We start from the raw sequence: 27,373 nt of genomic DNA, 5'->3' as shown, positions 1-27,373 counted from the left end.
TTCACGAGTGACAACCACAGCCAAGTCCGCCGCCAGCACACCGCACTCTTGAACGTTCGAGGGACCCGGAAATAAAAACAGAGTGAGACGTCTTGTTTTTCCCTGCTCTGTGCACACCGTGGGTCCTTTCCGCTCCGCAGGAATGCGCTGTGCGGTAATGGTTCCCAAACACTGGGCGAAGGTCTGCTAGTGACAGGTCGCAACATTTCTGTAAGTACTGCTCACAGTTCTCGCGTGAGCCTCATATAATACACAGAAGTAGTTTGATAGTTAACGTGGTGGAGGATTAGAGGTGTGCAGGTGTCGTGAGGTGTTGTCTTTCCCGTTGAACGCGACCATTTTAGCTAACTTAACGTGCCCGTAAGTTCACGTTTTATTCGTGTTTGAATGACTGAAGTCTTCAGCGGGTTTTTATTTGAGCTGTTTCTTGACAGAAAACCTCACCCAGGTGCATATTAGTGTAGCATGTGGTCTTGTAATGTTTTATTGCTGTCTACAGTGGAGGTGTGGAGGCAGACTCAGCCTGAATCCCGCCTCTAAACACGCCCTCCATACACCTGTACGGATCGTCCCCCCCCGTCATTGTTCCCTCCGTGTTTTGTTTCTAACAGAGGCAGGAATGAGACTCCCCCACCGCTGAGCTCCAACATGAGAGAGTGGTGGATTCATGTGGGTTTGATCTGCATCCCACTGGTGGCCGTCTACCTGCACATCCCGCCCCCTCAGCTGTCACCTGCCCTGCAGAAGTGGCACGATGCCGGGGAGGTCTTCCACTTCCGGGGCAGGGAGATCTTCTACAGAGGTGAGAGGGACGTCATTGTGGACTTTTTTTTAGATGATCAGAGGTCCATTTGTTTTTTGAGCATTTTAAGGACTTCTGATCAATGCTTACTTTTACTTGAGTTGTGTATATTTATTGCCAGAAAAGTACTTTTAATATCAGAGACTTGAGAGTTTTACTCAAGTACTATTCGCATGGCTGCAATATTTTAACATGCAATCTGTACTTTTACTCAGGTATATCTTTTGTGCACACTACACATTTGCCCCTGTGTTTATTACACATGTATTCCTCCAGATTCCTACGGTGCTTTGGGAAGCTCTGATGTCGTCATTCTGCTCCACGGCTTCCCCACCTCCAGCTACGACTGGAGCAAGGTACCCGCTGCACACGCTCAGTAGCTATAACTGAAAAATTTAGGGTGTTTTTGGGAACCAGCTCTTATGTGAACCGGTCAAGTAAGCACATTTTTTGTCCCCCACACAGATCTGGGAGCCGCTCACCCAGCACTTCCATCGAGTCATAGCACTCGACTTCCTGGGTTTTGGCTTCAGTGACAAGCCAGTGAGTCAAATATGTTTTTTTTTTAATTAAATACCCTGCATGATGCTTCTTTATCTCATTTCCTTCTGTGTCTGACCGTCCCAGCGCCCCCACAGGTACTCAATCTTCGAGCAGGCCAGTGTGGTGGAGGCCCTGGTGGCTCACTTGGGTCTGAGCAACCAGCGAGTGAATCTGGTGTCCCACGACTATGGAGACACTGTGGCCCTGGAGCTGCTCTACAGGTATGTGTGTGTGTGTGTGTGTGTGTGTGTGTGTGTGTGTGTGTGCCAGTGTATTTATGCAAATAATCAAAAACAGAGTCAAACCTGCTCACCACCCCTCCTTCTCTCTGTGTTGGTTTTTTCTCTGCCCCACGACCAAACCAGGAGTGACCAGAACCGCACAGGCCACCTGACCTTTAACAGCCTGTGTCTCTCTAATGGAGGTAGAGTGCAGTCTGTTTACTTTGGACATGATGTAGAAAACGTTCTGGATTCTGAAGATTTCAGTGGAAACAAGCAATTTAAAGACTTCCTTCTGTGTTCTGGGAATCATTAGCTGCAGCGCTGCACCAACATTCGTAAATGAGTCTTATGACTTTACCCAAATGTGATTACAGTGGAAGTGATACTTTTATTTCCAACAGGATTGTTCCCAGAAACACATTATCCACGGCTGCTGCAGACTGTGAGTCACCTTTGTTTTCTTCTTCTACGGTTCAGCTCATGTGGAATTATTCAGATTTTAAAAATTTGGGGTTGTTTTGTCTCCTTAAGCTTCTGAAGGACTCCAGTTTTCTGGCTCCACTTCTGACACGTCTCACCAATTATATGATCTTCCAAAAGGGGTAACATAGCCAGATTATTGTTCCAAATTAGAGATTAAAACCGGTATGTACGTGCATGAATATTTCTTTTCATTGCTGACGTTGTTTCCTGTTGTCTGGTAGGATTGGAGACGTGTTCGGTCCGTACACGCAGCCCACAGACGCTGAGTTCTGGGACATGTGGACGGGTATACGCTACAACGATGGCAACCTAGTCATGGACAGGTGTGTGTGTTTGCTTTGAGTTTAAATCATCTTTTCTCCTGTTGTTTATCTCTGTTCATTAATCTCTGACTCTTCCCTCTCTTTCAGTATTCTGCAGTACATCAACCAGAGATCAAAACACAGAGATCGCTGGGTGGGCGCGCTCACTTCCACCTTCGTCCCACGTGAGTTCACAGTTGCATCAGACATCATGATGTTAATAAATCAGAGGGAGGAAGTTTTTTTATGTAGGCTCAAACATCCCCTGAAGGTGTATTAACCCGGCAGCCTTGGCCAGCCGGAGACATGCCGAAACTAAGCTGCTTAGCCTGCGGGGAGAAGCCTCGTAGTCCATCTGTGATCCGGAGCTCTGAAGAGGGACGTGGGGGTAGGGATGTGTGCTGCTCACACAGACCTCATGTCAAATGCAGCAAAAAGACTTCAGCCAGGGTTTCTGAGGCAGTTCGTCTGAAATTTAAAATGAGCCAGCCTCCTGTAAGACCTCCCTTTTGAATCTCTCCACCATTTCTCACTCTTCCTCCCTCCGTCTCCTCCTTGTCTTTCAGTGCACATGATCTACGGACCCCTGGACCCAGTCAACCCTCATCCCCAGTTCATCCGTCTTTACCAGTGAGTGTCCCCCACCTCTGATTCTTAAAGCCCCGCTCAGATTATCCATAATACACTCGTCTGCTCACTTACAAATTGCAAGGTAAAGGGTCGTTTTACAGATAACCTGAGCCATGTTCTTGCTGTAGTCTTCACACAGTTTATTGTTTACCTATGAAGTTTATACTTTATATGTAAGTTAGGAGGAAGGTCTAGCTTTTTAAATGACTTAATGTCTTTCGACTGAAGCTGCATTTACAAATATAAGCTAATGGCTGTGAAAAAAAACCATGATAGGGTTAACTCCTCTCTGTGTCATAGTATCATGTAGTCAGAATGATGGTTTAAATCTTGTTTTCTACTTATTGTTTAAATGAAAATAATGCTGCAGTACGCATGTTTGCATTTTCATCTTCATTTTAAAAGGCTTTCTCCAGTTTATATATATGTTTTTTATAATACAAACTCCTACAACATAATCTCTAATATAAAGATGAACATGGAACAATAGCCTCTGGCTGGATTTGAACTCAGAACATGATTACTCACAGAGAACATTTTAAACCAACATCCATCATTCCTGTCTTTATCTTTTGCCTGCGATAATCTCGTTTATCTCAGATTTGTATTTTGTTCCTGCAGGCAGCTGGTCCAGAGGTCGACAGTAACCATTTTGGACGAACACATCAGCCACTACCCTCAGCTGGAAGATCCCACCGGCTTCCTCAAGGCATATTTCAATTTCATCCACTCTTTCTGAAGGGGAACCAAACGCCTGCGTTCAAGAACCTGTACAAGCTGTTGGATTCTTTTGCAACACTTCAAAGTGATAAATGACCTTTTTCCTGATGATTGTACGCAGGAGGAAAGCTGCGTCAGTTTGAGATGTAATCACAGATGATCGGCTAATTTACCAGCATCTTAAATGTCAGTCGCTGGCATTGGAAGCTAGAGCTAGAAACATGATTAATTTTACTTAATGCAACTAACTGACACAGCTGATGGGGAGTGTTGATTATGAACACTCAGAGGAAGCATGATACTTCAGTTTGTGTGATTATTGAACTCATCTGTGGGACACGTTTTGATTCCCTCCATTTTCTGTTCAAATCAGCTGCACTCTGAATGAATTTTGATATGATTTTCTACATTTCTCTTGATGTCAATGAAACAACCAAGTGTCGACTTTTCTTCAAATAAAACTAGTTTTGTATAAAAAATAATAAATTGAATGAAAGCTGCTGTACTTTGACAGTCAGATTTATTGAAGATTTGACAGAAGAATATTCTTACTGCAAAGAAAACATGAGGACCAGCAGACAGTAGAAAGAAAACAATGAAGAAACACTTTTTAGTTCATTTACTAGAATAATAAAACATTTATGTTTCTTTCAGGTTGGCTGTTGACAGCATAATAATCACAATATCAGTATACATAAAATTTTAGAGCCGTGGAAAAGAGCAACATGAAGTGTCAGAGAGGTGAAACATCTCGTGGTTGTGTTGGCACGAAGCTGCAGCATGAGTGTTTAGCCCACGGATGCCAGGATGACATCAACAACTGTTTCTTCGCTGCTGCGAACCGTCACCTGCATGGTGACGCCGTCGGCCAGCGCCAGGCGAGCTCGGACCAGCACGTCATGACCTCCCCGAAACACACCTGAGAGGAGATGGACGGAAAGCCAATCAAATCACAAGAAGAAACAGATAACATCTTAAAAACATGAGGCAATGTAATCCTGCATAAAGACATTAAATATTTGCGTTTTATTTGTATAAAACAACTCTTCTTAAATACTAAACTGTGACCACATTCATCTTGATATCCAACACCTACCAGCGAGGAAGAGGACGTGCGAGTTCTTGTTTTCAGGAACTTTGTCCGAGCGCTCACATGGCTGCATTCCCATGAAGCTGATGATGTTACCCACCGCCTCTGTACAAGAAAAACACACATTAGTCACATATTTTCTCTTATTGCATAAATCAAGCATCATTTAACATAGTGTAAATCCCTAGGAGCAGTTTTCTGCAAAAATATACAAAAAGTAATCATCATGATTTCAGCCTAAATCTCCGACGTCTGCGTACCGTCTAGAGTCCGTACAGACGCCAGGGCAAAAGTCTCCTCCTTCTCATTTTCATCTCCCACTTCTTCCCACGCTGCTCCGAAGTTCGGTTTCAAAACCTTCTGGATGTGGTCGGCAACCGTGACCTCCAGATCCTCCAGCTAAAGAAGAGCAGGGCGGAGGCGGAGAAGGAACAAGAAAGATGGAGGGGGGAAATGATCATTTACATTGATGAAAATACACAAAACTCATAACTTGGATAGTTTTGTAGATGTGCTGAGATTACGCACCACATATTCATCGTCGTAACCGTCATCGTCAGGCTCTCCTGTGTTTGGGTCGCAGTCTCTGACCAGGTACTTCATTGTACAACTGAACGTACAAGACACTGTGGACAGATGGGACACAAAGATTTTCTTTAATATTTTAATATATATATATATATAATATATCATTTTATTTGAATATTTCTTTTCCATTTAAACCCACTTTTACTGTCCCATGAGCCCAATAATGTCTTAGTGTTCCTACCAGCTGTGGGGTCGTCATCAGGCAGTCGGACCAGAGTGTAGCAGGAACCAGGCTGACTGTAGGGGAGGCTGGGGGCCGGGATGTAGTGAATCACCTCATAGGACTCTGATGGCTCCATCTGTACCAAAACCTGACACAAAGAGGAACAAGATGCAATCAGTCAAATTTGTTTCCTACCGTCTAATCCTGGAACAATTTTGCATACTGTTCAAATAAAGATTTATAGACAAATATCTTAATAAATCTCCAGGAAAATCCAACTTAATAAAACAAAAATGGCCTCTCAGCTGGTACCTTCTGCAGGAGCTGGTCATTCAGCGTGTTTGTGCAGTCGAACTGGAACACCATGTGTCTGGCGAAGGTGTGTTTGATGCAGCGCACCACATATTCTGTCTCAGCCTCCGTCAGCTGCACCGGGTCGGACGACTTGAAGAGCGGGCCGAGACCCTGGAACTCTGGGATGGCCGCCAGTTGTTCTGTCAGCAAAGACAAGATTTTCAATGTCTTAATGTCATCACATTCATGTTGAATCTGATGACGGATGCATACTGTTTACAATCTTACCTTGATAAATGTCCTGGCGTGATGGGGCCAACTTTTCTGGCAGTTTGCTCGTGGCAATAGGGGCGATTTCTGGGAAGAAAAACATTAACACTCTTTAACGATCCGATTCCTGAGTATAAAAATCAGGAGAAACCCTAAGTAGATTAATAAACAGCTATGTGGTTGTACCTGTTTTCTGTTCTGTGATCGGAGTGGTGGCCAGAGGGACAGACTTCATGTCGAATGGTTTCTCCGAGGGATCCAGAGTGTACTGGTGCAGGGACTTCTCCAGGCCGGGGATGGAGACAGACAGACCTGAGAGCAACAGACAGAAGATGAGACGTTAATGCTGTTGACCAGCAGCCACTGTGAATCAATAGTATACCCTTAGTGTGTGTGTTTGTGTGTGAGTGTGTTTACCATTAAAGATGTAGGCGGCATTCAGAGCCTTCTGCTTCTGCTGCAGCACGTTCATGTAGAAGGTAGCTCTGTCTCGCACCTCATCATCACTGTCCATCATGCACCTACAAGCACAGACATGAGTCATCTTACAAATAATTTATCCAGTGTTTGCTTCGTATTTTCCAAGGTGAAATGCAGGGAACCACAGTCACGCAAGACAAAAAAATGGAGTACCTCTGCATGAGAACCAGGACGCTCGGCAGCAGATCATCATTCTGAGCTCCAAATTTAGCCAAAGCGCTGACAGCAGCTGAGGGCAGAAGAGGAAATAAGCATTTAAACTTTAAATGCCGTTAAATAACAGTGCTATCCTCAGTGAACTTTCACTTAGCCATACTGAATAAAAGCAGCACTAACAGAAACGATTTAAACTTATGACTTCTTGAAGTAGCTATTTATTTGATGAGGGAACACCACCTTAGCCCAAACAACACATCACAACACAATTGCTCTGTGTGCTCTGATAAATTTTGTCCGGGTTAAACAGTTTAACTTGGTGGTATTGCAACTGAACTACTGAACTACAATTCATAAGAGTTTGTCTCACCTGCACGAACAGCCTCGCTCTCCAGAACCACTCGGTTGAAGATGAAGCGGATGTACTTGGAGGGCTGCGGGGTGCGCGGGCCCTCTTTGCCCAGCAGGTGCAGGATCTTTGTGGCGAGCACCGTGTGCTCGCAGTCCTCGATGAACTCGCACAGGTGGGCCAAGCCCGTCTCTTTGCTCTCAGGGTTCTCCTCGATGATGCTGATGATGCAGTCCACGATGGCCCGCTTGTAATCAAAACCGCCCTGCAGGGAGACGTGGTCACTGTGAGTCTGGTGCTCAAATTAAAAAGTAAACACAACTGCAACTTACACTGTAGGTTTTAACTTATTATCTTTTGCACTTATTTTGTTGGACTGAAAACAACTGTTTTGATCAACAACTGCTCAACATTGATGTATACTTGAACATCTGTTGTTATAAAAACATATCTTTTCTATCGTGTGTATGTCTTTAAATACGTCAGCACATAAACCAGATTTTAGTCATTTGAATACTTAAACATGTAGAAGCATGCAAGCTTCCCAAATGCCAACTGTGGTAACAATAGTTTTCTGTTTGCATGAGGATTTCACTGATATGGACTGTGCCCCTTCGAGGCGAAGACCAAATTGCGAAAGATTGTCAGAGGTCTGTTAATAATCAACTTACATCATCTCTGAGCATGTTGGACAAGAAGTTCATCATGACGCTGTGCTTCCTGGGATACTTCTGGCACAGAGCGCTGATGGCCTGCACCACCACCACCTGTGGTAAACAAGCAGCGGGGACAGATTTAGGACAACAGAAAATAGAACAAATATAACAAGATTTAAAAAAAGGGAGGTGAAGCTGCGAATCTCATATTAAAAATGAATCTTTTGTGGCGACAGGAGCTGAAATCCTGGGTGATAAAAAACACCTAATCACGACACACTCCCACACATTATGCATTTGCAACTCAAACTACTGTCTAATCCTCATTCCTAAAAATGTATTCAATGATTTTTTTTCTTATTTAAATCAAGATAAATTGTTTATCCATGGAAAGAAATCTTTTTTCCTCATCCTTCTCTGTGGAAGTCAGTGGGTAGTTTAAATTACAGAGCTTTCATGTCCTACTTCAGGGGATTTCAGCAACTTATCGATGTGCAGCTAATGTAATTTCTTCCTACTCACACCTAAACACCCTATGAGTATGAATTAAATTAAACTAAAGAAAAGTGTCTGACCTTGAACTCATCTGAGATCTCAGACACAAAAGAGGAGATCTGCTTCATGAGTCGGTCCACGCTGCTCTCACTGCCGGTCTTGAGCAGTGTGGTGATGGCCAGCGTGGCGATGCTGCGGTTCGAGTCGGTGATCAGGTTCTCCAGGTCCAAGTTGCAGGCGGTCACAGCTGATGGATGCTTCATGGCCACCTGGTGGACACAAAGGAAACATCAGTGTAGATGCTTAAGTATGTATTAAACTGAAAAATTAAGCTGTATATTTATATAATTGACTAGTTGATTGATTAATTGCTGCAGTTCTAAGTGAAGATGTACCTTGTTGAGGGTCCTGACTGCAGCGTATCTCAATGCTGCTTTGGGAGAGCTGCAGAAGAGCTGCAACACTGCAGGAAGACAAATAAAATCACAATGAGACTCATAAACAGGGGATATAATCAGGAAAGTGAACTGAAACAACACATAATGATAAATTAATGAGCCGTGAGTAAACTACTGACCAGACACAGCTGGGGCCAGCTCCCTGGCTGTACAGTTGGGCATGTGGACAATGGCAGAGGCAGCCTCGTACACCACCATCTCGTTCTTGTTCCTCAGGCAGCTCTCAATGAAGTCGAACAGTGGGCTGTCGTGACTGAGAACATAAAGACAGAACACATCCTGTAAACAAGCTGAGATAGTAAAGATGACAGCAGATAATTTATCAACTGTCTCTACTGGAGCATCAGATTAGATTACTGCAGGTCTGCTCACCCTCCCTCTGTCTCGTCCAGCAGTTTGCTGGCGATCCGGATGAGCATGCAGTAGGCGAAGGGAGACTTGAGACCGGACTTGGTGAACTTGTTGAGCATCTTGGTAACGGCGAGGCGGTCGTTCTTCCTGAGGTGATACAACAGGCCCAGGGCATGGTACTGGAAGACAGGACACACACAAACAACAGCTATGAAATTAGTGTATTCAGGTTAATCTCAACTATATGACATTCATTGTCGAGTACTTGTTTGCTATATAAAAATGCATACAAAATAGATGTGTTAAAATAAAATAAATCCTGAAGTCTTTACACATGTCTATATAACTCACCTGGACCATGATGTTGTCACTGGAAGCAGCTTCCTGGGCTTCATTCACCCAACGCTTCACCACGTCGTAGCTCATCTTCACCATGTGCTGAACACACAAATAGAAAGGAATTAATCACCCACCAGCAATTTTATGATTCATGATTACACAACTTTGTCTCAGTTATAGATCACAAAATACCAATAAGTTAAATATGAAACTGTAGTTTATTTACCAGTGAGGAGACCAAGGCTGAACTGGACACACTCGGCACCTTGTCAACAATAGCCTGCTTCATGTATCTCTCAATGGCCTGCAGCATGGTGGTCTGTGGAAAAAGACAGGGAAAATTCAACAAACAATGTTTCTGTTTTCTTTCTTGGACGAGGTGAAAAGATAGAGGCAGAGATGGGGAGGAAGAAAAAAAAAAACGAAGGAGGGCTTACATCTGTGATCCTGCAGAGGGCTCTGATGGCAGGTCCTCGGTACACATCTTCCTTCCCTGTCATGTCTTTGGTCAGGCTGTTAAATAACACACAAGGAAGAATTAAAGACACTGAACTCATAAGAAAAGGAAAGACATTACAAAACACTTTTACAAAGACCTTTGTCTATCATAACAACACAAGAAAAATCACATTTTGTACATGCAAAACGATCTGTTGTTATGTGTTTGTGCATTAAAACAACAAATGTGAACAAAATATCCACAACTAGTTTCAGAGATACTTCCACTCAGCTGAGAAAGACACTTCCTGAAGGAGATATCAGTATTTAAACTTTTTGGTACAAACCTGCTAGTAACAATGATGACATCCTCAGAGATGTTGGCCATCTCTTTGATGGTAAGGTAGCACATCCTCCTCAGGGTTTGCTGGGAGAGAAAGAAAGAGTGTAAACTTGCAATACTCTCCAAAAATGCACTATACACTGCTACTATGCAGCTTGAGCTACAACAGAATGAAGTACCTAACCCATTAACCAATGAAGGATTGAAAGAATGGATGACATCTTACATCATTGGACTGAAAGAGCCTGGTCATCGCAAAGAAGGCCTCCGTGGCCTCTGTGGTCCCAAAATGCTCTCCCTGAATGAACAAAGACACAAGAGTGAGAGGGAGTTTAGGTGTCAAGGCACACTCGACAAATGCAAATAAAGAGCTACTTTACATTTTTGTCAAACATCTTTTTACCTGGTTGAGGAGGTAGATGATCTTGGTGAGAATGTGGAGGCATCTTCTTGGATTGATAGGAGTCTCATTGAAGATACGTGCCTGTGAACAAGAGAGGAAACCTTACTCCATTTCATTTTTTTCAGGGTTTTGTTACTTTGGCTTATACTTGTTTGTCTCATAGAAGTGCAGAATATGTTTGTGTGTGTATGTAAGTATTATCAAGTACAGGCTTTACCTCTTGCAACACGGCACTCTTCTCCAGATGCTGGAAAGGGTTCGACCCACTTCCTAAATGTCAAAACAGTACAGTGAGAACTCTGTGCATATAAACCTTGACGTGTTACTTCATTGAACTTCATTCAAAGCTAACACACGTAAAGGACGCAGGGTTGACGCCAGCTTATGCTAAACCTATTCAATAAAGCCAAGAGCTTCAAAAACACGTGTACGTTTGCAGAAAGACCTTGTTTAAATTAAAAAATAGTTGCAGCAAGGTTTAGCCGTCTGGATTTTGAGAAGACACTTAACTAGTGAAACTAAATTAACAGCATCCAGCTGGCACTACCCTAGCATTGCTAACGCTAAGCTAACAGCGTACGACCGGTGTTATTATTACTGTAACATCAAATAAAAGCGTATAAAAATGACAACGCAACTGCTAATTAGGTTATAGCTAACCATGCATGCATGCTTTATAAATATAAAATAGCCTGCAAGCCACAGGTAACAGCCAGGTACAGTTAGCCGACTGATAGCTAGTCGGCTAACTGACCAGGCTAGCACCGCTAGCTACCAAAGCGTCCAACATCTTGTCAGTCCAGACACAATTTTCGTTTTTCAAACGGTGTCACTATTAAAAGTAATAACTCTCCAATCTTACCAGACTCCTCGTCCTTCTTATCAAACTTTTTAATCATTATGCCGGAATGAAGCTGACGGACGAGGGGCAAAAGATGCTCTCCGCCTCGGTCATAAGAGAAGCTACTTCCACGTAGCCAAAATGAAAACCCGCTTCCGGTTGAGACGTCCACGTCAACGGAACGTACGTCAGAGGCGTTTTACGTAATGGCCGACAGAGGGCGCTGCTGACAAGCTGCAGGACAAAGCAGAGTCACCATCACAGTCAGTCCTTTATTATGACTGATTGTGATTATTAACACTTTGTATTAACTGTATTTAAATTGACCAGTGTAATGTGCCTGTATTAATTAATCCATTAATTATGATTTATATTAATTTAAATTAATTAAAACTTTCAACTTATAAGGAATCAACTTATCAGGATTTAGAAAAAAAAAAGCACCCTTTCTTTTACACTGTCAAGTGAGAGGACAAGAGTAAGACCTATTAGTAACCTTATACACTTAAGGCACCTAAAGTACTAATTATTTTATTATTGAATTATAATTATTGACAGTTTTGTGAAAAGTACCCAAAAGTTGTACCTGAGTAAAAGTAAATGTATCACCCATACAAACAGTGCTTCAGTAAAAGTCTTAAAGTATCTGATATTAAATGTTCTCAAGCATCAAAAGTAATTATAGTAAGTATTATAATTATGTAAAAGTATATTGACCAATTATCAGGTCCGATATACTACCTACTTTGGCTCTGAGGCAGCGTGTTATCTGCAAATTAACAAATACTGTAACTAAAGTTATCAGACTAAAATAGCAGAGAAAAAGTACAATATTCGCCTTCAAAATGTAGTTAAATGGAAGTATAAAGTAGATGAAAATGTAAATTCTTAAATAAAGTACCCTAATATAGCACTTAAGCACAGTACCTGAGTAAATGTAATTAGTTACACTCCATCACTGATTACTGATGCATTTATACACACAATACTTGAATGTTGCAGCTGGGGCTGATGTTTTATTACACAGTGCTGGTTGGCTTATGAATTTTACCAATGGATCGACACAGTCTCATCTTTATCCATAATAATGCATTATAATTTGTTTTGTTTATTTTGTATTTTCAACCTGAAAATAATCTACAAAGTAACTAGTAACTAGTTATCATATGGATTAAGTGGAGTACAAAGTACATCAAACTTGAGTAAATATACTTTTTGTTACTTTTCCACCATTGCTGACTGGTGATTTGGTGTGATTTAATGTTTTAAAGACGAATCTTAAAAATCACACCAAATTAAATCTCATTGACATTTGTGCACCAAATCAGCTCCACACCTGCAGAGCTGACTCACAACCTTGGGGTGTGTTTTAACGCCAAATGGCCACTAGATGTCGACATTGTTCTGTGTTATGAGCCTTCTCTTGGGCAGGTGAACAACAACACTCCAGATTTAAACCCAAACGCTGATAAAGTGTTTAATTTAGAAGAATAAACCAAATTAAGCTGTTGACTGGTGACAGTTCAAGCATTATACTAACTAAAATCAAACTGATGTTCATGATAACACATCCATAAGTGACTTTTTCTGAATATATATTTGGTATTTGTTCATCATAGTGTATGCATGCCTCACGGATGAGGATATTTATAGTTATTATACTATTTCTTTTAATTATTAACACATAATATGAACTTTCTGGAACATTTTTGTGTTGTAATCTCTTGTAACCTGATGGTCAACATACATCCACACCTTTATATCTATAAGCTTTAACTGGCCGATAATGTCAGACATGCTGACGTGTCAGTAAGACTCTAGTAGTTACTTTAGTAAAGTAGTAAAAAAAATAATAATAAATTAAATCCATTATTTATTGATTCCATTGTGCAAAAAATCTTTATATAAAAAAGGCAAATGTAGTGCGTTACATCTGCTTTATTTGAGGAAAAATAATCCTTTATTTTGAGTATAAAAATAACAGACATCTGATGAACACATACATTCCCATGCATTTGCATTTTACTGTATTTCACGATCTTGCAGTTGGTTTGTACAGTATGTCAGTGTCAGTGTTGTGTTTCACACCAGAATCTGGAGTCACTGTGGGCTCCCATGTGAACTTAGTAGATAAATAAATGAAGCAGCAAAGAGAAAGAGACAGAGAGAAGAGAACAAAACATGATTATATCAACCCTAATGTTATGATTATGCAACCGAATTACAAAACATTTCATTGGTCTGGATGTGAGAATGACTAATCACAACCGCTTTCTTCTTCTTGTTCAGTCCAGGGTTTAAAATTTGATGAGTGTGGGGCTAACTAACCTCATTAAACATTCATTTTACTGGAAATAAAAAGAGAGACTCTGAAGGCATTCATCCTTTTCCTCCAACAGAGTCCTAAAGCCAGAGGATGAGACCATTTCATCTGTTTCCAGTGGAAATATCTCATGTTTTCTTCTCCAACCATCTTGATACAAGTAAAACAACTCTGTCCTTATTGCTCTTGACTTTATTCTGTCTTGATTTAAGATAGTGAGGAAACAGATGAATCATTCCCACCACAAAGGCTTTAATAAAGAGCGTGGAGTTGTCAGTAACCGATGTGAACTAATCACTTTTTAAGTTTGATTATTTTTTTTTACTAAGAGACTCTGATTCCTTCACATGAGAGCAGCTAAGTTAAATAAGAAACGTGTCTGTAATGTGAGTGGAAAAAGAAAAAAACACCCTTCACCCTGGAGAAACGACACCATTACTCTAAAGTAATCTGAGTATCACGGAGGCCAACACTGGTCATGGCTGTCTGTTGAGGTCGAAGTTGTGTCCGACTCTCTGCTCACTTCCTCCGGCCGATCTGAGCCAGCAGACGCGCGTTCTCGGCCGCCTTTGCGCGCAGGTTTTTGGCCTTTGCCACGTCGAAGAGGACGTTCATGATGTTGGTGGGGACGTCCAGGGACAGGGTCAGCCTGCTCCTCCGGTCCCCTTTGCTGCTGCTGCTGTTGCGGAGCATCTGCCCTCTGAGCTTCGTCCGGCTCATGAAGCGGTAGTTTGAAGCGGGACTTGAAGTCCTTTTTTCCCGGCTGGACTCGGCAGAAGAGGAGGTGGAGGAGGAGGAGGAGGAAGAGGAGGAGAGGTACTCCGCGGACTGAAGGAGGGACCCCCAGCCGTCCACGGGGGAGTAACCCTGCTCGTCCTCTTCGCTCCGGACCCCGACCGCCATCTGGTCGTCGCACAGGAGGTCCAGGCGGGACTGGTAGAGGCGCAGGCACAGGCTGGAGGTCGGTGTGCACAGGACCGAGAGCAGCAGCAGGGTCTTCAGGGACGACAGCATGCTGTGTCCTCTGGGACAGGTGAGGAAGGGAAGGACAATATTTACTTTATATAGTCATATTTTATTTCTTTTGTGCAGTCTTTGAGTGTGTTCATCTTAAAACAAGTGACAAAAAACGCACTGATAGTCAACTAAAAGTGTCATTTCACATTGAATCTGAAGCAAACAGTCTCCTCCACACTGTTATTTAACCCTTCCTTTATTAAAAATATAGTTTTAGGACTCAAAGATTTTCTTTTAAGATCGATACTTCAGAGCTTGTGTCTTCAAAAAGTCTGTCAGCTTTTTGCACAACGTCTATTTCATCCACAACAACAGTTAAGAGAACAGCTGTGTCACAAACACGCAAGCAATACATTTCAACAACTTACCACTCGTGTCCTACAGCAAAGAATACAGTGAGAGAGGTCAGCCCACACGTATCTCTGCAAAGAAACAAACAAATTTAAAAAAAAAAAGATCCTCCCGAGTCAGAATGTGAGAAGCAGTCCTGGTGAAGTGGTGCTGTGTGCGGAGGTCAGCAGTGCGCACTGTCTGACCAGCAGTGTGTCTCGCTCGTCCATTCCCACTGCATTCATTTAGTAGGAGCCATCAAACTGCAGCCCATACGCCAGCAACAACGTCATCCCGTTGACATTTTGGTTCGCTGTGAAGTACCCCATTGGTTGTGATGCGGTGATGTAGTGGTAATTAAAAAAAAAAAAAAAAAGTTGGTAAATGTGACCTCCCGCCTGAGAACATGAGACATCACGACTCCACAAACAAAGACAAACTATTTTTGTAACGTTTGACGTGTTTTTACTGTAGTCCACCTTAAATGATCGGTGTTATTGTTGGAATCACGTGTTAAGGACAGTTGCCATTCAGAACCACAGACATTTCCATCCTTAAGCACCAGTGACAGTTTCAGTTTTCAGAACCGGGGACACTTCCACTGATTAGACATTTCCATCTTTCAGGACCAAGGCCAGCTCCATCTTTCAGAACCATGGACAGTTCCATCTTTCAGAACCATGGACAGTTCCATCTTTCAGAACCATGGACAGTTCCATCTTTCAGAACCATGGACAGTTCCATCTTTTAGAACCAAGGACAGTACCTTAATGCAGGAAGGTGGACACCGCTCTCTTTCAGAACCATGGACAGTAACAATCCTTCAGGGAAACTGACAATTACTTTTGGAAACAATGGACAGCTCAGTCTGTCAGGACCATGGCCAATTCCATAATTCAGAACCATTGACCCAATTCAGGACCACAGACACTTCCATCATTCAATTTCTAGAAGTCATAGAATAAAATCTATTAAACAGAGGAAGCATCTCTTTATTTAACCTGGTGTCATACGGAAACCTCTGATGACTTGTGAGCTGCACTAGTTAATCAACTGGTCCATTAGTCTTTGATAATCAATACACTGTTTTTCAAAGCTGTTGCTGTTTCCAGTTTGTCAAATATGAGCTCTTAAATGTGATGCTTTGCTTCGTCGTGTGCGACAGTAAACTGATAATATTTGTGTCTCGATGGTTGAAAGACATTTTGTGATAGTTTGCAATAAGCCATTAAGTTGGCAATAATAAATAATAAAAGATGAGTCAATAAATGCTCATAGTTCTGCAGTCTTGGAGCAAAAAATCTTATAAATGTTGATAAAAAAAAATTGATTTTGCAAACGGATTGCAGCACTTTTCTAAAAGGCGAAGGATCAAGTGTGCCATGGAGGTGTTTTGATGAATTATACCTTTACAGAAGCACATCCAGAGGGAATTTCATAACCCGGAACAACCCAAAAGTGGCTCTATTAATGACGTATTAACAGTTAATGATATTGTTAGTTCCAGCTTATAACACCATTATAAAGGACAGCTTATGAGAAAGCGGCGTCAATTTTATGCTTCAATTTCAATGTAATTTTTTGTACATGTTACAGAAACAAAGCCGAGTTTATGTCACATTTAATCCACTATAATCCCTTTTAATAGCATAATGCTCCTGACATTACTCACTCACACACGTTGTTGCCTCTTTCAGTGTATGTGACATTTAAAATTTCCGATGAATGACACCACATGAACTGTGTTTGATAACACGACCCAGCGTGTACCATTTTCATGCTCTGCATACGGCTGTTTAATTTCAAAAGGCGACTGATATCTGAGATCCAGAGAACATTGCGTTTTAATTAAAAACTTTGAGTTTTCACACCACGGGAACCACCTGCAGTGACATATATTATCACGTCAACACAAAGAGAGAGCATGGACGGACTGAGAGGATCAAAGGCTGTTGGGTCAAGCTCTAATGAGCAACTTCATTGTGACACTAATATGACCGTAAGTCATCACAGCTGGAGTAATCACAGTCCGTGACACACTGCAACAAGACGTCCTCCCACTCTTTGCCTCTGCTCGCCATTTGATCTCTGAAGTGGAATTACTTGCTCCTTTTCAGCTTCAGTAGAGAAATCACACTTTCATTGCTCTGCTGGATTATGTCGTTGTTAGTTCCCTGAAATAGGACGTGTTGAGAACTCATCCGTGGAGTACTGAACACACGTTTTACTCTCGTATTGATTCTTATATTTAACGAGTAAAAGAATATCTAGGCTGAGATACTTTCACTTCTATTTTGATGGAGGCTATCTGAACTTTTTCTTGAGCTTTAGCTTTTAGTTTTGTGACGAAGATAGGTTTCTGCATTTGTGTCCTTGCCTTTCTTGCTAGTCTGAAGAGGGTGGAGCTCAGTGCACTGAACAAAGTTTAATCACAATCCTGATAAAAAGCAGATTAGCTGAGTTTTTGAGTGTTAAACTCTCCATAAATAAGAATGTTTGCTTTTTTCTGAACTTTTAATTTGATTCTTTCTCGTTAAGCCAAAATATGGAAGATTTTTAGTTGAAAACATTCAAAAAGTAACTAAAATCATCAACAAAATGTGAAGAAATGGCAGTTTTGACATTGTGATGTCTATATATTGTGTTAAAGAGATGCTAACTGGCTATGACTGGCCCATCCTGGTCCAAAGCTCTTGTGCTTACGGTGTAAAGACCAAACACTCCCTTGGTCCCCGAGCTCCCAGTCCAGACCACTGGCTGCATGGCTAACTGAGCTAACCAGCTAACAGCTACAATTAGCTCTTACTCTGGTGATCTGCTGCCCCAGATTTGTTTGGAGTATGAATTTGCCAGGAGGCCAAGTAGAGCGCTATAGAGCAATGTTTTTATGAGCTGGTTCACATTTTGTTTTTATGTGCACCTTTACTTCATAGCAGCCTGTCCATCCCTTATTTTTTTCCTTGAAAAAATATTTATGTTTAAACTGCAGATGTGTGTCTGTATGTGACTGTCTTTATCTTTTTGAATAGTTGCTGATGTCAATTCCATGTTTCATGATGTTAGCAATTTACCAAAAAAGACAGCAAAGAAGACATCGGAGACGAGGCATGATTTAAAATCAGCTCTGCAAATGTTTTACGAGGAGATAAATGCATTTGACACATTTGTTGGAAATTACGGATGCACACAAATGCGTTCTTAGTCATAAGAAACTGAATGTTAACATATTTTGTTGTCTGTTCTTTGATCACAAGAAAACTCCACAGGACGCATTGAAACCAAGTTTTTGGGGGCTTTTAATATCTATTTTCCATGGAAATGAGTGATGTTCTTTCAAGCACAAGTAAGTCTATTTTAAGTAAAAAACGATCTCTACTATTTGAGGTTGTCAGGGGGTGTGGTACAGCGAGAACATCCTGTCACTGTAGACTGTGTTACTGCATCTTGCATAGCTATAAAGCATCGTAGCATGTGGGAGTACATTACAGTGCAAGATCGTGACTAATATGATGAAAGCCTCCGGAGGCTTGTAGCTGAAAGACTCATCCGTCAGTTTGAGGTGACTGGGATTTCCTGCTTCAAATGCTCACCGTTGTCAGCGAGGAAACATTTTGAGGACGTCAATTTAAAGAAACCTGGTGGTGGAGCTGCTGCGGCACTGTGTGGCAGACGCTACATTATGACACTGAATGTCGACGCGAGCATTCACGCCGCAGACAACCAGAGAATGTAAGTTGTGTCGTGTATTTTCACCGCCAGAAAAAAAACAAAACACTTTGAATACGTCCTGCCCCCACATCAACACCCACGCAGGAATCCCCTGTTACTGCTGCGTCTGTCTGATGGAGAGTCCTGTAAAACAGTCCCCGCGTGATCTCCCTCACTGGGCCCCTGTTGGCCCCTCATCTGGCTCCCAGCCTGACCCATAACACCCCCTGCCAAAGAAGCATATGTAGTGGTGGAGGTGGCAGCAGGAAATCAGCTACCAGCTTCTTATTTTTCACTCCGCACAGGATGCAGGGCAATTGACAAAACATGAGAAAGGTGACTGGACGTTAGAGAGTCGAGACAAGCACGACAAAGACGTCACGAAAAGAAAAGACATATTTAATCTTTTAGTGGTAAACACAGTCTAAATATATATAAAATACATATAAAAATGACAAAATTAACATGTCTTTAACATTCACATTTAGATTTTGAACACGTTGGCCATAAAACAAATCAAGAAACAGCTGTTAAACTATATAAATAACTCAGATATTAAACATTTTACACAGTTATGTACAAAAATTATATCCTTGTTTGTGGTTGCTGGTTCCATCTTCAGGGTTTAGTACCAGTGGAAGTCTAAATGCATACATGTAAATTCATACAGTACAACCAAACCCTTTTCTGATTAGCTGTCACAACATATATTTTCATCTGTGATCTGATTGGTAGCCCCGACCACTTCTCTCCATCCCGCACCAGCTCTGGCACTCCTGTCGTGAGGAGAATTGGTTTCTGTTGCCACCACAGCCCCCGTACACAAACGGTCTGCATTCGCCTGAGCGAGGGTGGAAGTACCACAGCAGGACGTATTCTGAACAGGCGCCCTCTGACATCGGCTCCAGGCAGCGGTCTGTTGTTGGAACTGCATGTTAGGTGAGAAACAGGTTAAAATAGATTCAAATCACTTCATTTTCCAATATTTCAGGTGTTGGATATGCTGCTAAAATCCTTTATGAAGTTCAAGGAGTGGGATCAATAATGTCATCCTACATTTTTCCAGCTTGATGAAGTCCTACACACTCAAAATACAATATGTATGCATGCCACTTAATGCCAGTAGTTTGCAGAGTGTGTTGTAAAGCTATAAATAAGGAGGGTTGTCAGGACTCCAGGAGATATTCGAGTACGTTCAACTTAGATGGCGGACAACATGAACACTGAAATATTATGACTGACTACTCAAACCACAACTGTTGGAGAAGCTAACCTTGATGTCAGCCTGTTGGACTGGCTAACACTGTTGTTAGCCTGTTGCAGATGCTAACATTAACATTAGCCTGTTAGCTTTGAATTTCCCGGACCATGTATTAATGGGTTAATATCCCCTCTTCCACTGAAACATTTAATGCCGCCAACTCGCCCGTCTTTTCTTCTCCATTATAGCAAGCTAGCTAGCCAACAGCAGGGTCCCGTAAAGATTTTTATGCAGTGGTAACTAGTTTTCTAGCTTACAAGATACAACATGTAAGATAGTTTTAGTTTTTAGTTGTATTTGCTGAAAACCATCATTTTTAAACTTTTTATTTCCTGTTCCCCTGAATACGAGTTCTTAGTGCAAAGCTAGGCAATACATCCTTTATAAGCCAAGCTGTTGGATACTGTCAATGTATTGTCATCTTATGCACAACGTTTGGATGCTGCATTCTTCATTACACTTCTCCATTGCATATCTTTATTAATAAATTGCCTCAGGAAATCTAGCACAGGCTGGATTAAGTTTCAGTCTTATCGCTTTCCCCCACCTTGTCCTTTTAACAATTTCAAACAAACTAATTACTCATAGATTATGAAGACATGAAGAGAAAAAGACGGATACATGAAAGTAAACAAGAGATAAAAGAGGGGCGGCAGAAAGATGTGAAGAAAAAATCAGTTGTCTTGGCCGCTCACCAGCAGTGTTTGTTCCAAATACCCTTCTTTTCTTCCTCTGTCCCCACTCTGCAGTCCCTCCATCAAGAAAATCTGAAGGAAAAGCAACATCAATGAGGAGTTTTACACGTTGGTGGATTCAGTCATTAGGGATCGAGAGGGAACCACTAATTCTGGAGCAACACATAATCAATGCTTCTGAAATAATTTCTCCCAAGCAGTTCTTATTGATAGTCTTTTTTTATCTCTTTGTGCAAACCGTCTGTGAAATCTGGAACACTACAGACTTGGTTTGAGGGGAATCACAGCTACACAATCGCACGATTCACATGCTGCTAACGTTAAAACCAGGGATGAAAGAGGAAATCCAAAAATATCATTAAAAAGAGGATGGAAGGAGCACATTTATAGGTGCAATTTTTTGTTCTGTGAAGTCTGCTGTGTTGAGCTCGTTTCATCTGATTTGATCAAACAAACATCGCAGCGCACTAAGTTCAGTCAGAGATGCTTACGTCAAGCTACTGACCATTTATGAGACAAGCATCTTAGTTAAATCAATAACACCAAAAACTTAGTGATCATAAATAAAACAGATATTAAATGCAGTGCAGAGGCTGATGCACGCTGGTAATTACATTTTATTTGTAAGTCTCCAAACTGAAGTTGAATATTGAGCTGTGGCCCACTGTGCACGTGCACATTCATTATTGTGTGCACAGAACGAGCTGAGCGTCACTGTTTTACATCTAATTGTAATTTATGAATAAACATGCTGACATTGACAATGGGCAATGACAGGCTCACTCTGTGATTAGTTTTCTGGTTTACCTGAAGCAATAATTAAAATAAATTGGGACGCAGAAAGCTATTCTTGCCCGAGGGCTGCGATCGTTAATGAGCTTCATGAAATATCGTGTGATTTCTTGGCACATGTTGACCCCTTGTTTAACTTTCCGGTTGCTTTTTTTGTCTTCATGATGACGGAGTCAGTAGCAGGACTCCAGCGCTCCAGGAGCAGAACAGGCTGCCTACATTACAGCTGCTACACATAAGTATGACATATGTAACCATTCAGCTATGTTACACACTTGGTCACATGCTATAAATTTGTTGAGCAGTTTTGCACATTATGATATCGCAGCCATCTGTGTGTTTGGCTGGTGGGCCTGGACAACAGTCCAACAGAAGACTTGTGTCGATCTGTAATATTGAACTAATGATCATTACCAGTGCTGTTTGGTCGGATCCCCTTTTCCTCGAGGATCGGAGGTGCAGGAGTGGTCACCTCTCCCACTTTGTCTCCATATTCTTCTTCACCTCCTTCCTGGAGGTCACGGTTGACCTCATCATCCGGCTTATTTCTTTTCTTCTCGGTCACTGATGTCGTTCCATCTGGATCCACAGACTTCACCATGAACTTGTACTCCAACCCTGCGGTGATACAAACACGACACACAGTTACATGCATGAACACCAAACGGGGCTTCTTCGGTTATGTTATCCAGACAACTTTATTTATTATTTTATACTTTACTTAACTGCAGATGTTGCGCTCCTGTGACCCGAAAATGATTAAAACACATCTTTTCACCATGTACATTGTGGTTTTAGACGTGTGGTTTTAATAAGAAACTATTATCCAGCAAGTAGACAATTCATGCTCTAATATTCTTTGCTGAAATCATATACTTTACTCCAAGTATGAATCCATTTTTACCTTTTTCTAGGTGAATCCAAGTATTTGAAAAGAGAAAAGTGTGCACTGTTAAAGGTCCAGCAGGCAGTCTTACAAACTCATACATCTATAATATGATTCACTGAATAAATACACTGTAAAATGTGGACATATATGAGATTTATTTGATTTAAAGTGGTGCTATGAATCATAATACAAAGAAAATGAGAGTAAACAAATAGCACTAGTTTTTGAGAAGATTTAAAACACTCAGCAGAGTTTGTTGACAGTCTCCATCTGTGATTCTCCTACTGTGACATGTCAAAATGTCACCTGTGAAAAAGGTTTATTGCAGGAAAGGTTGACAAACGATCCTTTAAGTGTCTCGTAAGTGTGTGGTGGATTCTTGGTGAGGCGTCTCGTGTTTGTGAATGGCTCTACTGTCGCTGGCACCATGGTGTGTGTTCCTCTGAGAGAACATAACAGATGGCACAACACACACGGGTGCCGTGCTGCTGCCACAGGAGCTCCACAACAAACAACCACACACATACACACACACGCACACACACACACACTCACACAATATGTAGGCCTTTCCACAGGCACATGTTTGTTCACTCTTGGATAAATGTACAGAAAAGTACAAGCACATGTAGATGGTTCGAGATGTACAAGTGAATAACATGACACCTGCAACCTACGCACACACACGCACAAGCAATCTTACCGCACTTTTCTACCACCTCCTGGGTGACGAGCTCCTTCACTTCTTCAGCCTTGACACAGAGAACAACAAGATTCAAAGTCATTTCTTTCATTTATCCATTTTGCTAACTGTTTCTAACTCTGTCTTCGGCACAAATATACTGTAAATATATTTGTCTTTTTTAAATGTGTGTGTATATGTACAGCGATGTACGTACAGAGAGTCCAGGCTCCCCCTTCTCCCCTTTTCCTCCTTCAATACCCACTGTACCCTGTAATAAAAACACATTTACATATGCATGAGATTAATTACTTTCTATTATTATTCTTAAAGTTTTCTAATTTGAACAAAATCAGCATAAAGAGTTGAAGTCCTAGCCTGTTCCCTAGCTAGCCACCAGCACCTGTAACCAAGATTAATGCCACAATTATGCCGTATCGTACCTTAAACACAAGCAGTGACCAAGACTTTTGATGTATTACAGACATTTCTGAGGGCAATTTTAATTCAAAACCAGCTGTGTGTACAGGGAGATCCTTTCCCGCTGTAGTGCGTACGATTGGTTTTGGCTTGCATCATGTTGGGGAGGCGAGATGTAACGAGGGGGTGGAAGACACCAGGGAGCCCGTCCTGTCTGGGCTGGTTCACTGAAGCCTCTTATGAATAAATTATGTTATAGAAGTACTGATGGGTAGGACAAATACATTTAAAATTGGGGAAATTATTTAGTGTATCTAAGTTTAGATAAGAGGGATCGAGCCCTTGGTAGCACAACAGGCCTATTTGTTACATGGAATCTCCATTAGCAACAACAGCATCCCAGAGTCCACAGGGTCTTACTTGTTGTTGTTTTAATCACTGTTTGACCTTTGTTAAAATGATTAGGCAGAGGATGAAAAGTCTCTTTGAGTTACAGAAGCTAGCTAAGAGATGGTCAAGTCTATTTCACACTGCAAGTTTGTTCAGAAGGTTGTTCATGTCTCACACTCTCTCCTCTGAGTCCAGGGTTCCCAGGTGTTCCCCCCTTACATGGCTTCGATCTGCCCCTCCGTCCCCTCTCGCCCTGTTTGACAAAACATCACAGAGAAAAGACATGCTAAGTTTTAAAATTCTTTCAAACAAAAACTCTGTGCTAACCACAGAGGAAATCTGCGGCAGCACATTTAACAACTCACTTCTAAACATTATGAAAGACAGACCAATTAGGTACATCCTTGGAATATCCTCATTAGTGGTTTCCAGCCACTCTCTGTCAACACTGAAAGTCTGGTAATTGTAGCTGAAAGGAGCTAATTGAGTAAGATATTACTTGAAAGCTGCAGACGGAAATAGACCTATGTGTGTGTGTGTGTGTGTGTGTGTGCGCACATGTCTTTGTGTGTGTGTGTGTTTAATTAAGGACATGTCTCTGCTGTATCCTCTGCTGCAGTGTACAGGCTGCCTGGCTCTGTTCGAGACACAGACATGGTGATGACTGTAATCAAGCTCAGCTCATCCATCTGTTCCCCGTGTTCTGTCACATTTTCACTCTTCTTTTCTTCCAACTTAGACTTTTTATTAACACAAACGTATTCTTAAAAGTTTAATGTGAGATTTTGAACGTTAATAAAGGTGCAAACAACTATTTGCTGTGTAAAGATACGGTGGAGTAATGACGTCCTGAACAGAGAATGACGTCAGGATGGTGTTGTAATTGGGAACGCTTGAAAAACTTCCACTGATGCTTTTGTGCCATCACAAGGAATCTGATAATGGACAAATACATATGATAATAACAGATAATAAAGCAAGTCTTAGCCTGTACCCCATTAAAAATGCTTTTAAATGCAATTTAATGGTTTATATAATATCTGGTTTTAGGAGGTGCTTTACAAAATCATTGAAAATGGCTTTCTCTGAAATGATCACCGAAGCTTTTCTAAGTGATTCAGTAAAGATGGGAAAAAGCTGCTGCTGCAGTAGTGGAAAACGTTGATCTGAAGACCTTTTACTGTACATACAGTATTAACACTGGCTTCTGCTTTAAGCACCATGGTTTGTTTAAGTGCTGTCATACCCCAGCGTTAGTTAAAAAAAGTGTGTATGAGCGAGTAAGAGAGGGCGTATTATTGTGCTCGCAATTTGCTGTTTGTGTCAAATTACTGGTTTTCAAGTAAACAAGTTATGAGTTAATTTATTTATTTATTTTCAACCCTGCCTGTATGATCCCAAGACCAATATTTATATTAATTTTCTTGGCATGTTAACATTGTTGGCTGCCCACTGCTCCTCCTTCACTACGTTGTACATTGTATGATTGTCAGTGATAAAGGTTATTTTTCTTCCTCGACGATCATGGTTTTGTCATGTTGTTGCTTACGAGTCTATCCATGTCCGCTCAGCGTGACAGATCAGAGATCAACAATTTCACTGTAATTACTCAGACAGTGATGAGCCACCTATTAGAGAGATGACACCCAAATAAGTCCTGGCCAAAGGAGAAGAGCTGGACTACTATTACTTTGTTATCTTGAGAAAATGAAGCAGTGAATCAAAATGAGATAATTATTCTGTTATGTCGATAACAGGGCCAGGTTTTTCTGCCAATGTACAATTACACATTAACAATGCAGCATAGAAATAATAAACCAGTATTATATATCCCCAGTACACTGTGGGAGTAGGCATATAGTACCTTGGGCCCTGTGTTCCCACGGAGTCCTGGGAGTCCAGGTGGTCCATCATCTCCATCCCTTCCTAGATTCCCTGCTGACCCCTTAAACCCCGGGAAGCCTGCGAAACCTGCTGCACCCTGCATTATGCAAGAATAAAGTAAAGAAGTAAATTAAACACCAACACATGTATTAAAAAAATACACATTTTACAGTTTTTAACAAAAAGTACAACTGTGACGAGCTCCCAGTGATACTGATGTTAATTTGCAAACCTTTTCTCCTTTCACTCCTTGGTGACCATCAACACCGTTGATGCCTCCTTGTCCTTTATCACCCTAAAATGACGAAAATAGTGAGATTGCATATATTTTTGTGGGAGAGAGAAAGAGAGATACGTGCACACTTGAATGTTTACTTTGCGCCCAGTGAGTCCATTCAGTCCAGGTATGCCAGCGGTGCCGGGGATCCCCATATCTCCCTGTTTTAAAAGGACATCAGGTTGCATATACATATACTTTCGTAATATAACATTGTGAGATAGTTCTCTTTTTGGTCTATTCAGAAGATAACTGAGGCCTAACCTTTTCTCCATCCAGGCCTGGACTCCCCATGTGTCCAGGTAAACCTCTGAAACCCTGTAACAGCAGGTGACACTTTGAAACATGACTGCATGAACAGAAATTATAATAAAAAAGGAATCTTGTAATTAGTCACAAGCACAAGGGAACAAGGTGGGACAACTGCGAGAAATAATAACTTCCTGCACCTTCTCTCCCTTCTCCCCTTTGTCTCCTGGTAAACCTGATTCTCCGCGATCACCCTGTGGAAAAAAAACACAACAAACAAAACAAATGAAAGACAAAAACAAAAAATATAATATTATTCTGAATGTTAAAGGATCCTGATTGGTTATATGTTGATTTTTTTCAGTGTACCTGATCGCCCTTCTGGCCTTCAAGTCCAACATCTCCTTTGTCCCCCTTGGCCCCATCCACTCCATGATCCCCGTTACGACCCTTAAATCACATCATGATATTTCTGTATGTGTTTTCCTGAAATAATACTGAAATTTGGCTCTATTTGTACTTCAGTTTACCATCACTCCATTGAGTCCGGGCTCTCCTGGGTCTCCCTGCAGGGAAGAAGACAATTTGATACACAGTACCTCCATAAAAGTAATGAATGGTTAAACAAATGTTGTTGCAGTGTCAACATATTAAATTGAAGCCATACTTACCTTCTGGCCGACTGGTCCTCTGGCTCCAAACCGGCCCAATGCACCCTTAGTGCCTGCATCGCCCTTTAGGCCCTTCAAAAACAATTAAAATACTTTCCATGACACAGATGTTTGCAATCCCATTCATTTAAAACTAAAGTATGAATGAATTTTCTATCATGAGCTCAATCATGACATCTCCAAGCTCTAAATGTCTCTTTTTTTCAAATGTTAACACCAGGATTTATTACCTTGAATCCAGGAGGACCGTCCTCGCCCTTTTCTCCTTTATCTCCATCAAAACCTGGTAGGCCTCGCTCGCCCTGAAACAAAACATCTACTAAGCTCTTAAGAAGTCTTATCATGTGTTTACTGGTATGTTTGGATC

General features: G+C 41.4%; 4 protein-coding genes across 4 annotated transcripts in view; 1 reads left to right on the top strand and 3 right to left on the bottom strand.

Annotated features, from left to right (window-relative positions):
* The first annotated feature begins 125 nt into the window (after positions 1–125).
* Positions 126–4,209, top strand: mest (mesoderm specific transcript). Its single transcript, XM_073480443.1, has 12 exons — positions 126–210; positions 612–802; positions 1,079–1,158; positions 1,268–1,345; positions 1,430–1,566; positions 1,711–1,769; positions 1,971–2,011; positions 2,101–2,171; positions 2,274–2,375; positions 2,463–2,539; positions 2,921–2,984; positions 3,606–4,209. The coding sequence occupies exons 2-12, from the start codon at positions 649–651 to the stop codon at positions 3,721–3,723; spliced, it is 981 nt and encodes a 326-aa protein (XP_073336544.1). The 5' UTR covers positions 126–210; positions 612–648; the 3' UTR covers positions 3,724–4,209.
* On the bottom strand, positions 4,208–11,567 carry copg2 (COPI coat complex subunit gamma 2). Its single transcript, XM_073480442.1, has 24 exons — positions 11,440–11,567; positions 10,795–10,847; positions 10,578–10,658; positions 10,401–10,472; positions 10,179–10,258; positions 9,831–9,906; positions 9,620–9,712; positions 9,406–9,492; positions 9,076–9,233; positions 8,823–8,956; positions 8,641–8,708; positions 8,326–8,514; positions 7,766–7,861; positions 7,116–7,359; positions 6,743–6,818; positions 6,527–6,630; positions 6,296–6,421; positions 6,128–6,196; positions 5,858–6,039; positions 5,564–5,693; positions 5,323–5,420; positions 5,055–5,193; positions 4,801–4,899; positions 4,208–4,623 (listed from the first exon to the last, which is right to left on the bottom strand). Exons 1-24 carry the CDS (start codon positions 11,474–11,476, stop codon positions 4,493–4,495), a joined length of 2,622 nt encoding a protein of 873 aa, XP_073336543.1. The 5' UTR covers positions 11,477–11,567; the 3' UTR covers positions 4,208–4,492.
* Positions 11,568–14,260: 2,693 nt separating this feature from the next.
* Positions 14,261–14,755, bottom strand: ucn3l (urocortin 3, like). Its single transcript, XM_073480207.1, has one exon. It carries the CDS (start codon positions 14,753–14,755, stop codon positions 14,261–14,263), a length of 495 nt encoding a protein of 164 aa, XP_073336308.1.
* Positions 14,756–19,509: 4,754 nt separating this feature from the next.
* The window catches only part of col7a1l (collagen type VII alpha 1-like), a 51,076-nt gene continuing 43,212 nt past the window's right edge, over positions 19,510–27,373 (bottom strand). The window contains exons 91-105 of the mRNA XM_073480405.1: positions 27,237–27,308; positions 27,007–27,078; positions 26,866–26,901; positions 26,705–26,785; positions 26,536–26,589; positions 26,351–26,404; positions 26,185–26,247; positions 26,042–26,104; positions 25,790–25,906; positions 24,101–24,178; positions 23,333–23,386; positions 23,137–23,185; positions 21,959–22,162; positions 20,753–20,824; positions 19,510–19,724 (exon numbers count right to left, since the gene is read on the bottom strand). Of these exons, the coding sequence (XP_073336506.1) occupies positions 19,510–19,724; positions 20,753–20,824; positions 21,959–22,162; positions 23,137–23,185; positions 23,333–23,386; positions 24,101–24,178; positions 25,790–25,906; positions 26,042–26,104; positions 26,185–26,247; positions 26,351–26,404; positions 26,536–26,589; positions 26,705–26,785; positions 26,866–26,901; positions 27,007–27,078; positions 27,237–27,308 (1,284 nt within the window). The remainder of the gene's footprint in view (positions 19,725–20,752; positions 20,825–21,958; positions 22,163–23,136; positions 23,186–23,332; positions 23,387–24,100; positions 24,179–25,789; positions 25,907–26,041; positions 26,105–26,184; positions 26,248–26,350; positions 26,405–26,535; positions 26,590–26,704; positions 26,786–26,865; positions 26,902–27,006; positions 27,079–27,236; positions 27,309–27,373) is intronic.

The sequence above is a fragment of the Pagrus major genome, chromosome 14 (genome assembly GCF_040436345.1).
Source record: "Pagrus major chromosome 14, Pma_NU_1.0".
Classification (NCBI taxonomy): Eukaryota; Metazoa; Chordata; class Actinopteri; order Spariformes; family Sparidae; genus Pagrus; species Pagrus major.
This window is presented reverse-complemented; position numbering and strand designations above follow the sequence as displayed.